The sequence below is a fragment of the Homalodisca vitripennis genome, chromosome 4, assembly GCF_021130785.1.
Source record: "Homalodisca vitripennis isolate AUS2020 chromosome 4, UT_GWSS_2.1, whole genome shotgun sequence".
NCBI lineage: Eukaryota > Metazoa > Arthropoda > Insecta > Hemiptera > Cicadellidae > Homalodisca > Homalodisca vitripennis.
The window spans coordinates 199,733,064-199,748,491 of NC_060210.1; the positions used below are offsets into that span (position 1 = coordinate 199,733,064).

The 15,428-nt window shown below is 38.0% G+C and overlaps 1 protein-coding gene across 1 annotated transcript in view; it reads right to left on the minus strand.

Annotated features, from left to right (window-relative positions):
- Positions 1 to 747: 747 nt before the first annotated feature.
- Positions 748 to 15,428, minus strand: part of LOC124360888 — a 97,060-nt gene continuing 82,379 nt past the window's right edge. The window contains exons 2-3 of the mRNA XM_046814868.1: positions 9,261 to 9,359; positions 748 to 6,677 (exon numbers count right to left, since the gene is read on the minus strand). Coding sequence (XP_046670824.1) covers positions 3,808 to 6,677; positions 9,261 to 9,359 — 2,969 coding nt within the window. The 3' untranslated portion in view covers positions 748 to 3,807. The remainder of the gene's footprint in view (positions 6,678 to 9,260; positions 9,360 to 15,428) is intronic.

The window sequence follows — 15,428 nt, forward strand, 5'->3', positions numbered from 1 at the left end:
CGTCTAGTAGATGAGTATTTATTTATATTTGCTTTTTATTTCAACAACCAATATAGGGTCTTTTCTGTTGACCCACATCAAACCACTCAAATTATTATATAGATTTTGTATATTGTAATATTTGATTGCTCTCTCTGGCACTCGTGATTAGACCCTCTAGAATTTTATTCTGTTACGTGATAACCACTATCTTGAGGGATATTTATCTTTCATCGCCATCAGTGTGGGGCAGCACTGATGGCAGGAGGCTTTAGTAGATAAGATAAGATAGGAAAGTCACCCAACCTCATTCTTGTAAATTAAGGTATACTTACGCAGAATATAAAGCCTCGATAATAATAACTACAGCATGATTTCGCCTATCAGAATTTGCAAGGTTTGTTATAGACTAGCAAAAAAGATAGGAGATTTCTCTAAAAATATATAAGGCTAATATATAAGGCTAGTACAGTAGCCATTCATGAATTCCATTAAATTTTTGCAACTTGGCCTTCTTAATCTAATGAGGAATTTGAGTGTTTTCAGTAAGGTACATACATAACTTAAAAACTGTAATTTGTATTACTATTGTTTTCTTGCATTTAAGGATTTTATATAGTACAAGACAAAATCTATTCCTTCATTGTATACTTAAACATAAATAAATCATTCTCAAAGCTTTCCTGGAAAGGAGTTTCATTTAAAGGGAAACATAACTTAAACATTATTTTCCAAGGTGAGCTGGAGGAAATAAAAAGCCGGACAAAGTTCGTTTAACTAATCTTTAATAATCAATGACAAAAGAGAACCAAAGGTTTGATTATAAGGTTAGGCCTAAGGCTCGGAACTGAGCCGCTTTGGTACACACTTCTGCATCTTTGGCACCGGAAATGTTTCACAACAACTTTAGATATACTGCTGCGTTCTCTCTTATATATTACATAATTTACACACATATTTACGCTGGTAAAAATCGAAACTGTTGCTTTCCTAATGACATAAGCATTTCAACGGGTTTAAAATTAAATCTTTGGTAACATTTGGGAATGTTGGACTCTTCTTAGCCTACTAGATATTTACAAGTTATTGGTAATATATAGCTCAATATTTTATTTTCAATGGGTGTCTTCGGTTTGATACGATCTCATAAATTTTTACAACGCTTATTTTCGTCAAAATGTACTTAGCTTAGACGCTTATTTCTCAAAATAATTTTGACCACATAGAGTAAATTATTGATCACATCTTTCAGCTGACAACACGCTGATTTATGTAGTAGATGCCAAAAGATATGAGAAACATGAACATGAAACACCAGTTGTATGTCGGGATTTTAAAGAGATTAATAATTTTGTACTCATAACTTGAATAAAATTATTAGCAATAGTTTCCATTTTCCAACCAGAACACAAATTCCGTTTCATTTATCACTTGCTCGTGTCGAGGTAAGTCCTCAACAAAGGACGTTTTTGTGACATTTCAACAAGCCAGAGTTTCTACCCCCCTCACTCTCCCCCTCCCTTCATCCCCAACTTTGCCGCCAAATCCTCTTAGTCCCCTAATCCCATTACTGGGGAGCGTTCTGTCGTGAAAACTGCTAACATCTGACCCGAATATGTTTGTGTCCAGCTGTGGACCTGTCCCGGCCTGTTTTGGCCTTTGACTCGTTTTTGTGTTTTTACTTACGCCACCTGTCACTCTTCCCTCTCCCTCAAATATCACGCACTTTTTGTTTTCTTCTCCATCGACGAAAACTAAAAACTTACACTGTATTCGTTTGATAATTTAAATTTTGAATAATTAAACCACATGTTGTCTGTGTGCACCTACGAATGAACCAAGTAATAATTTAAGACATATTGTATAAATAATGTAATTTTCAATTTTGCTCAATTATTTTTTTAAACACGTTTTTCCAGATAAGATTGGATATTACATACATAAATCTGTTCTGTATTATCTCCGGACTCCTCGCTTACTACGTTTGATAAGATTCTCGCACATGATTGTAGCACAAGAGGGGTCTTAGTGTAAGACTAAGAAGTGAAAAGCCTCTATTCTTTCAATAGCCTCGAATGGCTAAAAATGGAATTTTCGAATAGAGCTGATAAAATAAGCATTCAACACTTAGAAAGTGAGTCTTTACAATCATATCTCGTATTATTTCTGTCAATTAAAACTCTTCAAACTAATTTTAAAGATATCAAAGCTATATTAACGCGTTTGCAACTCCATAACGTCTAACAATTTTGTCACGCTTGCCAAAATATAATTCTTTAGGAGTAAATTCTTTAACCACACCCATAAAGTAGCATTCTAATTATTCGTGGTTTTAAAAAAATCTTGATTTAACGAACAGATAGTTTTAGTATTACCATAACATTTATTATGATCGTAATCAAACCGTAGACACCCAAGATCAAAAACCCTGTAGGCCTAAATAAACTTGTATTCTATATTGTACTATCGGAACAAGTACAAAAGTTTTATGGTTAATATATCCGTTATAGTGTATTACAATAAAGTTTTTTTTATAAATATTCAACGTTTAAAAACTATCATTACATACTCTATATAATATAAAATGGGGTTTATTAGATCTATTATATAAATAATCACTTTAAAAATAAAATTTTATTTTATTCGTTTCCGTACTCAGGCCCTCATGATGAAGTGATAAAAAACTCAGATCCATCTCTAACACTAAACCCAGTACAACTGATCAGACAGTTCTTTTAGCGCAGTAGCTGCCTCAATAAATATAATCTATACAAGTTTATACTCTGAAGAGATCTTGATTCGATTTACTTATGAAATATAAAACAACTTATTTACTAGACCGATAACGAGCTTAATTAACTTAATAACAGATGTGTTAGATCTTTTACTCCAATTTTGTGTAAAACATCAATAATCCTATATGACTTGCAACGATAAAGTAACTTTCCTGCAACAACTTTACCCATTTATCCGAGTCGAACTCGTGGAAGAATTTGCTTACAGTTTTTATTTATTTACAGATGCCTTTTTAAAGATAGCGATGTTTGACGCACTTCAGTGTTTTTAAGGAGTATTTTGTTTTATTAAAATGTTAAAGTCACAACCATAAAAACAAGGATCGGCCCAGGGCCACAACCAAAGCTGCGTGACGTCTCTGGGACAACATATAATACTGGAGGCCACACAACATTACTATAGTCTGGAGCTGTCAGGTCCTAGGTTCGCATCTCGCTCTTGCTATTATTGTCTTGTGTCAAAGAAATGCCGTGGTTGAGGCTTGGCTAATTAAAATCACAACCAATTCATCTAATGACTACATTTTTAAGTAAATTGAGCATTTAACAACCTTCATCTAAAATCACATTAACTGTTTACTAACATTTAATTACTTCTTATGAAAAAATATTAAAGCTATTGATAGCAACATTTTCAATCGAACTAAAACTAAAAAGTATTTTGTGACGTACACTTACTTTACAAAGCCTAATACGGGTTACTGATTCCATTTTTGAATTATGTTTACTTTGAAATTCCAGAAATTTTCCGCCCCTTTTTTTATTTTTTTAATTAATTACAATTAATTTACTTAATTATATCAGTTCTGAAATACAAAGACTAAGTAACATTAACTATTGGTTTTACAGTTGATCAGATCACTTAACCAAACAAAAGCCAAACTTGATCATCCATAATGCTTAATACTGTTCCAGTAGGCATATTGTCTAGGACGGAGACAGAACCTTGACAAGCTCCAGACCGTACAAATAATCTAAACACCTAGTGGTTGGAGGTGGTGGTCCAGTAGTACTGGTATTGCTGCAGGCTTTGTCAGACGTTCATGGAGTAGTAAACAGAAGAGGCGTTCTGCGGGGGAGTGACGGGGGAGGTGGCGGTGTCACAGGTGGTGGGAGGGAGGCTGGGTTCGGACCCGGGGGAGGGAGGGTTTGTGCCTGAGGACACCTGGTGTTGGTACACCGAGTCCTGGGGGAAGGCAGGAGAGGAAGAAGCGGCACCCTCAGGGACTCCACGTTCGTTCTGAGGTTTCATCCTGGTGGGGGAGGACGTGAGGGATTGGATGGGAGAGGTCGCCCTGTGAGGGTTTGTGGGGTAGTTGTTGTTGTTGAACAGGTGCGGAGGCTTCGGAGGATGTTCCGAGTAGATTAACGGTCCTCGGTTGTAGTTGGGTCCGTTGCTCTGCGGCAGAGGAGGTGAAGGGTAATAGGTCCCTCTAGGAGGGACGGTGTTGCCGATGTTGAAGTAGGTCGAGGATATAGAAGACGTCTGAGTACCTCTCGCTACGACGTACTGGCTCGCCGGATATCCTGGCTGCTGAGAGGGAGACCCTCTCTGTGGACTTTCACTCCTCCTCGTGGCAAGAAGGTGCACCTGAACTGGGCCTCCGGTGGGGTAAGGGACGCGAATGGTCTGTTGCTGACCTACGCGTATAATGGAAGTCGTCCCAGGAGGCAGAGGTTGTGTCGAGTAATGAGGTTCTGGCTCGACGTACGGAGGGTGAAGTGGTAGTCTTACGGCAGATCCCGCCGGGATGGGGGAGACCCTCATCTGGACAACACTTCCTGGGATGGCTCTTCTCGCGTAGATAGGAGCTGTCGTCCTGTACGGGAAATCGTGTTCTTGGAAGGGAACCATCATTCCCATCGGAGGGACTCTCGGAGGTGACTCGGAATGGAGGTGGTGGACTCTGGGTGGATACTGCATGTCTCCGCCTCCACCGATTCTCATCGGCTGGTGAAGATTGCCAGAGGAAGAGTAAATCATCTGGTGATGATAAGTTCTCGTAGGATCTACTGGAGAATTGGCTCCGTACTCCAAGTTCGGATCGGGCATGTAAGTAAAGTGAGTTTCCTCCTTGAGAATTGGCATCGCCGTTCTGTTTGGATTGATCCTCCTCGAATCATCAGGTGTATAGTAAGGCCAAGTGATGTGACTCCCGACTCTGCTGGGGCAGGCCAGCGGCGGAGGTTGTAGTTGAGACTGCATCTGCTGCAGAATCTCCGTCGTGGATCCGAATCTGGGTTTAATCCCTCGGACCGAAGGTCTTCTGTTGAATCCGTAGTCGTCGTGTTCGTCGTCATCAGAACCAGCTGAGTTCGGCGTAGAACTGTAACGCTTCCGGATTCGCTCGATCCTACCCGCATCCTGCTGAACGAAGAGGGCGAGCTCGTCTTGGTCACTGTTTCCTGCGGGTGTACCGGCCACCACATCCGGTTGGGGCTGAGACTTGTTCTCGTCCGCGTTCAGTACCTCCTCGATGTCATCGAGACTGTACTCGGAGTCCTGGGCCGTGCTGGTGCTAGCCACAGACGTCCGCTCTCCGGGGAGCGGCAGATTGTCTCTACTTCCCGGCGAGTCGTCCAGGTTCCCGCTCACGCAGGCGGTAAGTGGCGCCAGAGAAGAGAGGAATTGCTTCCTCGCCTCCGTGGTAACACTGTTTCTCTGGACTATGTGTTTCTGGTTGACACCTGTCGGTGTGTTCAACCCGTTACCCAGGTCCGGCGGCGTAGTTTGCTGGTGGTACACAGGCTGGTAGTAAGCATACTGTCTTTCGACCGAAACCGGAGTTTGTAGTATAACCGATGGGTGTGCAGCCTCTAACTTATCCCGACGAGAAAATAAATCCGTTAATTTTTTATAAGTGGAAGACATACCTGAAGAGGCAATTTTGTCGGGGCGATTCTGGTTGTTGCCCTGGACTTTCTGTGCCTCCTCGCCGGGAGGGCTCGCCCTTGTGGCGTTCTCTCCTTCCTTGTTCTTACCTTCGGGTTCGTCATCTACGTCACACGTCAACTGTTTTATTCTCTCTACCAACGAGTTCTCACTCTTCAGCTTGTTTTGGTTTCTCTTCAAACGAATGTCGTGTGGGTACTTCAGCAGACTTCTACGCAAAGTATTTCTTTCGATAGTCCTTTTTATTAAGCTACTGCTGAGACCCTCGTCGTCGTCGCTGGGCGGCTGTTCCTGCTGGGGCGACGATATCGTTTGCGAAGAGCCGTCCTTCGAGTTGCCCCTGGAGCTGTAATACTGCTGCAGTTTTGATTTCTTGGCTTCCTCGAACATTTTCAAATTCTCTGCTGTCACCAAGTACTTGCCTTGTTCTTTGTCGTCTTGTCCGTTCTCCGACTCCGGAGACCTCGTCAGTAAGGGCGGAGGAGACATGAACCTCTGGCCTGGAAACAACTGACGGACTGCCGAATTGGGCTTCGAGGACGAAATCATGGTATTGCCGACTTTGAAAGCCGCGTTGGGTTCATTTCCATCTCGAGGCCTTTCGCCTCCATCGACCGACGATTCTCTTCCCTCAGGTTTTCCACTTTCTGAAAACCGCACCCCTCTTCTGTCGTCCTCCTCACCTGTCACTTGCGTCACGTCCTCGCCCTTCCTCGGGAAGTCGTCGAGGTCTGTCTGGTTCCCGCTATCGGAGCTCTTCCACAACTTCCCACCCTTGAGGATCCCACTGAGCTTCCCCTCCTCGGACTCCGCCCCACCGGTCTTGTGCAGTCGCTGGTCATCCGCCTCCCGCACTATCCGCCTCTCCGTCACCGTTGTCATCGTGATCGTCTCCACGATGTACCGCTGCTGCTGCTGAGTCAACTGCTGCATCAACTGCTGCTGCTGCTGCTGTTGCTGACCCATACTGAGCTCCAAGGCGGTAACGTTCTGACTCTGATCCGACGAGCCTGGAACATTTGATTCCACATTACGTTTCACATTAACAAATTTTACACTCGTTATTCGTTTGTTTTTATCGAATGGTTCGATATTATTATCCGAATGAATAATTTGATATTACAAATTATTTAACATAGCACATGATTCCAACTTATTAGTTATAGTTATTTTAATGTAAACAATAAATAACAAGAAGTAACTAATATTCTGAGACTTTAAAAATTGCGGAATATGAGGAAAATATGTGAGATATTTCTCACAAGCGACCAGATTTGGTTAAGTGGCTTCGATATGTCGGTTTGGTTCCTGGTAACCCAAGGGGAGAATTCTTTCCTTCATTTCACAAAGGTGGGCAAGTAATAAATATTTATTACACAATATGTATAAATCTTTTAACACTTTTTTAAACTTTTATTTTCATACTATGTACAGTACATTTCGAAATCTGGGATTTCTTCTTCAGAACATAGTATGAAAATTAAAGTTTAAAAAAAGTGTTAAAAGGTTTATACATATTGTGTTACACAAATTTATCAAACACTTTTCGAGGATACATCTCTAATAATAATAAATATTGTAAGGTTTCTTTCATACTAAGTCTAAGCCAAAGTTCGTTTTGTTGTTCTGTAATGTTAGTGTTAAATTTATATATCCAATTTGTAATGTACGAATTCTTCTTGTTAAGGTAACTTATTACAACTCTTTATTGTGTACGTTTTTTACTTATCGAAGTTGGATAATATATCGAATCGTTCAATATAAACAATCGAATACAAGGGTAGGCCGCTTATTAAAGTCTCCCCAAATAAAATAATGGATAAAGATCTGAAACCGTACGATGTTCGTTAAAACCAATATTACTTTTAAAAGAGTTGTTCAAAGCTGAATAGTGTTTTAAAAAATGTGAGTCATATTAATTTTCAAAGTTTTAATAATACAATAATGAACGTTACAGAGTTACGTAAAGCATTATTTTGTTTTAAAATAAACGTAGCTTAGGTATTATTAAAGAAACTATACCATAGAATTAACCATAAAACATATATCAAACATGCAGGATTCAATTATTGAGCGCCTAAATGTTAGAATTTAATATGCTTGTAGACGTAAAAAAATCCTGCAGCTCGATTGCTGGTATAATACAAGAAACATTAATTTATATTTTAATTATTGCAATTTTTTACACTCAAAATTGAACAGCATAATATATTTCAACAATGACATCTTATATAATAAATTACGCGTAAAAACACTAAAAAACTGCAATTTTTATTCGTAAATGTTAACTAATTTTTAGCACATAATTTATGAAAACGCTTTATTAAAGCAGAGCACGGAACGTTATAGGAGAGTATGAATGGCTCTCAGTTCTTTGTCACCGAGACCTCGGTTTTGAAACACGTTAAATACGTTTCTTTGTTACTTTAAATGTACATTCATAAATCTCGACTTCTAGATTTTAAACTTATTTAAACCTCTAGAGCTCTAGACTGAAACTTTGAATACTTGAGAATAAGTCTTGTATAGAACAGAATGTATCCGTAAGTTCACGTTTCGATTAATGTCGTTTTGTGAGCGAGATTATGAAATACTTTCAGCAAATCAAGAATTGGCCTCTGGGCGATCTAACCGGTGTTCTGCAGTACTGTAATCCTTCTCCACTCACGATGGTCAGGGTCAGAAGGTAGGCAAGTTCATTACAGCTCACTTCATTCAGCTTAGATGATACGTCATCAATCCCCGCTAAAGTTTTATATTTAAAGAGGAGCTCACAGAATTCTAGTCTCTTGGTTTAGGGGTTTAGTCTGGGATTTTTAGCAAGAGCATTGTCAGCTAATTTTATGGACACCGAGTTGAAGAAGTTAGCCATTAACTGGTGGCCACTGATAACCTCGCCCATTGGACAAAACAGTTCTTTAGGATCCTTACAGGTTTTACTTGCCCTTTCCTGATTTAATACTGACCACACACATTTATTGTTGGAGTAAGGATTTTGATTTGCTTAATTCTTTTAACTAATCATGATCACTAATTAATAACTTATATTAGTGAATGTTCAGTGAGGGATGGCTCTCAATAAAAACTTTGCAACTCGGTTATTAATTGTTGTAGAGAAATAAAATATTAGTTTATTACTAACCTTTATGTTACAATCTCCTAGTTCTATCCTACAATATAAATACAGTATTATAAGCAAAATAAAATATCCCTTTCCACACTACATTTTTCTATAAATCACACTTAATATAACCTGACGTTTCAAGAACAGATTTAGATCTAGATAGTTTTAAAGAGAAGCTTACAGGATTTTTGCTAGAAACAGGTTTTTATTATGTATACGGCTTTATGTTTCATGGTAACAAAGGATATTTGACTTTCACATTTAGTTTGACTTTAGGCCTATACGTTTTTTCAATATAAAAATATAGTTTTTTCCCTAAAAAAAAAAACAAAGTTACAGATAGACTTGCTACTAACAAGTTAGGACTATACATTATATGACATTTATTACTCATTTTGACCTGTAAAATCAAAATATAAAGATTGATAGGGTAATTAATGTACACCCTGTATATGAAGATAGCACGTACCAGGACTGAGGTCATCATCAGTGTTGGTGGCCTCGGTTCTCGTGTCTCCCATGTGGCTGTCCTCACCTCCTGCCTCGGTTTGCGACCAATCCTTTCCATCTGTCAACAACGATTCACTTGTCAATACATTAAAATTAATGACTACTCAGAAAATTCCAAACATTAATAATTTAACAAACAACATTTGGATTAATACAAATTTAGTGATAAATGGATCCTTTAACTAATACGAAATACAACTCTAATCATCCCACATAATAAGTTTAATTAGCGATTGGCTAATTAATTTCATAGCTTTCACGGAGGAGCCAGATCAAAGCGCCGTGAATGGCAGACAGGCAACCGCCTAACAGCAGCGCGCTAATATTGCCGCCACCTAATTGCAGGCGCCTACATTACAAAGGAGCACCGCAACGTATTCATTCGTCTTCAAAGAATAAAGCCATTGATAATTAATTAATTGTACATTCATAAATTAGTTGCATTTTCCGCGGTCATTGTTGGTCCGAATATATTTTAAACCTGTATCATCATATTATTACTAATAGTATTAAACATAGGACTAATTAAAACACGATGTCTTTTTTCGTCTAGATCTAATTTTTCTCTGTTGTCCAGTCAATGCCTGATCGTATAAAGGCTACCGTAACCGGTTTGGATCTTTCCATCCCGTCTCTAAACACTTTTTTTTGTATTGGGGATATAGCCACCTGCTATCTAACAGACTGTAATTTATGTAGATTATTTTCGTGAAAATATTATTGGCAATGCTTAATTATATTTTCATAAAATTACATGATGAAGTGAATTATTTGGATTAAATAAACTGTTATGGAGGAAGGACGACTTCTTTAAGTTACCAAAGTGAAATTATGATAGGAGTTTGGCTCGTAGAGTTAAGTGACAGCGTAGGTTACAATAGCTATTCTACAAAACATAATAAGTAATGGAAACTGCACCTTGGTGTATTCATCTAAAGAGTGGATAGTGTCATACCATTGCTTCCATAACTATCATAACGCTGTGCACAGCATCTAGTGGCAGACTCGTCACCACGCACAAGCCTCTGTGGCCCATGTGGGACTAATTTCATTAGTATTACGTGTACCATGCTTGTTTGTAAACATTTTGAAATAAAATTTGATTTGATTTTGAATTTCTTTTGCTTAGGATGATAAGCTGCTCTGATACGAAATGTTGTAAGTGATAAATAAACATTTCCTTGCACAATCATATAAGAAAATTATAACCAGGAGTATTAATACATCTTTAGCGCATAACGCTTTCCTTTTAGTGACCTACTGAAGAATCAGTTATACTAAGACCAATGTGATGAGAACAATGACAACAACAAGTAAACAATTGATAGTGACTGAACTTTATTTTTTATTTCATTCTCAGGATGTGTTTTATATGCAGATGGCTAAACGTTTTAAGCGCATTTTCAAATGTTGTATTAATTTCATCAGGATTTGAACGCTACGAAGAAGTTCTAATATTTCGACTGGGCGTTATTAAAATTTGATCTAATTATTTCATGGACATCTAAGTATGATACCAATAATACCAATTAATTGAATGGGATGATACCAAAAATATAAGCACCGATTTAAGTATTTCAAGATGACATACTGCGATATGTTAGACTCTAATGCTGGATCAAAAATAAAACTGGATGATGAATAACCTTCCGATACCACCATAAACACAGAGCAGAATTGGATGATTGGGCTGACGGAAGATTATAATTTTCTCTTGAAGACCGTGTGATGTGATGCAGGGATGTAATGGATGACGACATTCCAGTATTAGGGGTGTCACCGAAAGATGAGCCGGGCCATGATGGATGACTGCAGTTTGGGATGAAACGGTAAGCGGTTTGCGAAAGGGATGGAAGAGGAAATATTTCATTTTCCGTAATATTGCACCCCTCCGCCCTACCGTTGTCGCAGCGCCGTTCGCACACAAACAGGGATAAAAGGATTCCATCATGTCCTGGATTTGCGATGTCAGTCTGCACTGAGGCCGTCGCTCTACCTGCAGCTCACAATACATGCCCTTCTGTATTCATCGCGGTCCCATGTTGATAAGTCGTAGCTCACAATACATGCCCTTCTGTATTCATCGCAGTTCCCATGTTGATAAGTCGCAGCTCACAATACATGCCCTTCTGTATTCATCGCGGTCCCATGTTGATAAGTCGCAGCTCACAATACATGCCCTTCTGTATTCATCACAGTTCCCATGTTGATAAGTCGCAGCTCACAATACATGCCCTTCTGTATTCATCGCAGTTCCCATGTTGATAAGTCGCAGCTCACAATACATGCCCTTCTGTATTCATCACAGTTCCCATGTTGATAAGTCGCAGCTCACAATACATGCCCTTCTGTATTCATCGCAGTTCCCATGTTGATAAGTCGCAGCCTACAATATATGCCCTTCTGTATTCATCGCAGTTCCCATGTTGATAAGTCGCAGCTCACAATACATGCCCTTCTGTATTCATCGCAGTTCCCATGTTGATAAGTCGTAGCTCACAATACATGCTTTCTGTATTCATCGCAGTTCCCATGTTGATAAGTCGCAGCTCACGATACATACCCTTCTGTATTCATCGCGGTTCCCATGTTGATAAGTCGCAGCTCACGATACATGCCCTTCTGTATTCATCGCAGTTCCCATGTTGATAAGTCGTAGCTCACAATACATGCCCTTCTGTATTCATCGCAGTTCCCTATGTTGATAAGTCGTAGCTCACAATACATACCCTTCTGTATTCATCGCGCGATTCCCATGTTGATAATTCGTAGCTCACAATACATGCTCTTCTGTATTCATCGCGGTTCCCATGTTGATAAGTCGTAGCTCACAATACATGCCCTTCTGTATTCATCGCAGTTCCCATGTTGATAAGTCGTAGCTCACAATAAATGCCCTTCTGTATTCATCGCGGTTACCATGTTGATAAGTCGTAGCTCACAACCGTGTAACCAAGAACAATAAGACAGCATTTACAACTACTAATATTGTCATAGGAGGCGCCCAAAACAAAAGTTTATACACATTTTCGAAATTGAGATGTTTATTCTCAATGTTAAACAGCATATTTATCTGCTGAAAACAACATGTTTAAAGTCTCCTAACGTGCATTTTATGTCTTATAATATAATTTAAAAAATTTCTTCAGTTCCAGAGTGTCGAATTTAATTTTTAAAACCAAAATGTCTATTATTCTAACTTGACTGCAGGGGCCTTACGTTACTGTAATTCCAAAGTGTTTCTTGTCAAAACATTTTGACTGTCATAAATCTAAATGTAAAATCTTATTATTCATCACATTCTGTTGATATTTTGGTCAATCTGAACGTTTGGTATTGTAGTGGTACAACTGCTAAACAGCCGTCTATGAATCATTATCATAATTCAACAATTAAATATTTCCGAAATTCATTGCTGCAAACATAACCTGCTTAAATGTACAAGGTTGTGTGGATTATATCTCAGTGAGTTAATTCTTTCAGAAACAAAACATCTCTTATTCGTACAAAAATGGTTTCCTCAATTTACAAAATATCTTTCATTCATGTTCCAGTTGCAAACTTTCTTTTCTCGAATTGTTTTTTTAATACATATTATTCAATACTATGAAATTTTGGGATTGTTAAGTACTTTTATCCATAACATAAGTGTGGTTAGAATTTTAAGTAAATTAAATAACAATTTTATGTTAAAAATTAATATTTCCCAATAATTTTTAAAAGTGAATAAAGGGCACGTTGGTTCTGAGCACCTCATATATAATAACTTGATTCTTACTATTAGACTTTATATAGGAGTCGTTATAACGAATTAGAAGCATTGCATAATCCATGCTTTTTGATAGATTATAGACATTTAATATCACCAATCACCACACAAATAACCTATAATCTGAGTCTGCTAGAGTATAGAATGAGTCTTTAGGCATTGATATAAATAAGAGAGAAGTACTCACCTTATTGCATTACAATACGTGACTAACTATGGCATCGTGGTTAACATAGCCATTCTGGTATAGTAAATATGTAGACTTTATTTTTGAGTTCTCCGAAAAATAGGTACGTTAGCCGGCCTAATGTGCCTAGCCATTATAAAGCACTCGGGTATTTGCCGCAGCTTTGCTCCTCGTGGTGTTGTAACAGATGTTATTATGTAATTAATTAATTAAGTAAACATCTATTAACCAAAGTTCCTCTCTAATCCGATCGATGAAAGCAGTTAACTGTGTTAATCCGACAATAACACTGTTGAGACAAAATACTCGTTTACTGTCCGTAGTTACTGGAGGTGACATTAAAGGACATGTGATTAGTTAATGGTTTTCTAACACGACTTGGAAAACTCGGAGAATGTAAGGTTCATTTGTGAAAGAAATCAGCGACTGGCACTACATCACTTTATGGGATGATAAAGATATGTTTTTGTGACAAAGCGGATCGAGTGATGTATGCCTCCCAGGAGGAGGAGGAGGTGATATCGGTGAGGCGACATGATTGATCACTGCAGACCTTAGTGTGACGTTTTTGCGGGAGGGAGGGAGGGGGAGGTTTCAGTTAGCGCAGCTGAAGATTAGGGTGTCTTGGGTAATTTATGTGATCATTAATTTATGTAAGGCCATTCTAGGAAACTTACTGAGGATTAAAAATATTCTAGACAATAAGAGTTGGTCGCGAGATGTACATAGCTAAAGGAAGGTCAGGTTGAGGAACGTAACCTAACTTGAGGAAGGTCAGAGCCATGGACGCTGGTGGACAGAATCCCAATGTAGACAACACCGTAACATTCCCAGGATTGGGATAGGGGAGTGAAGGATATGGGTATAGATTTTATGGTACGAGAGTTAAGTCTCTAATCCATGCAATTGTTTTGCACTCTAAAACACGTAAAGTTGGATAGTGTTAGAATGATTCCAGTGTATCTCAGGGTTAAAGTCCTAGCTCTCTTCTGGAATTTCTCGAACCATTCCTATCCTATCGATCCAAGAGGACCTAACATAGAGTAATGTTTAAAAGAAATTTTTATTTCCGTCAATGTTTTCATTATGACAGGTTTTAACTGGAAGCGCCATGAGAAAGCGAACAATATTTGTCATAAACTTATTAAGATTATTTTTATAATTACAGACTGATTTGATGACGTAACATATCCGAACGTCATTAGAACAATAGAAACTCCCGAGCCAGCGATTTTCCATTGAACAAAACTAATGGACTAAAAATATATTATTCAGAAAGTTGGTGCTTTATTACTTTTTGAACTCAACGTTAGAATGACTTTTTATCGACACATGGTTATACAACTTCTGTACTGCATTTTAGTAAATGCAGTAACGAACTTTACTCGATAGTAAAGTGTAACGGCTAAAGACATTTATCTACTTCCTAGTAAAAGTACATAATACAATTTTTTCAACAAATACGTACTGTCGTACTTTACATAAATTCAATGTATTAAAATATATACTTTTCTCATCACGATAAACCTAAACTCAAGGTACAAAAAAATGACATGATGTTAGTTAATATAGCTAGTTTAAAAACTATGGATTTTATGGTTACTACAATAAAAATTAAAAAGTGATTTGATAAATTAAATACGTACCGAATTTTCAATACCTACAAAAATACACACAAGGCAACAACTATTCAAATTGTTTGAGTTCACTTTAATGCGGAAAGTTTACTGTGCATTAAATTTAAGATTATGGGGCAATTGTGCATTTATTTTAATAAAATAGTAAAAAAGACCTACTCTAGTGAAACTTGTCTATTTAATGTGCCAAAATAAACAACAACAACAAAACAATAGATAAACAATTTGGAGTTTTCATTGTAATTAATTAACTTTCGAGAAAAATTTACAGAAGTTTTCCACTCAGAAAATGTCATATATTCTGCGTAAATCATATTTTACTAAACATTCTAACATTGCAAAATACCTCTTGCTTAGATGCATAAAAGCCACCAATAAAAGCGATTTCCTCGAAGGATTCTGCGTTTCTCTTGTAATCTCGATTTTGATGTTATAGGTCGCACTTAGAATTCGATGCTGGACTTAATTGCCATTTAAATATGTTCCGTTTGTATGGCTTATGGAAACCTTAACAGTTCGCAGATAAGCACTTAA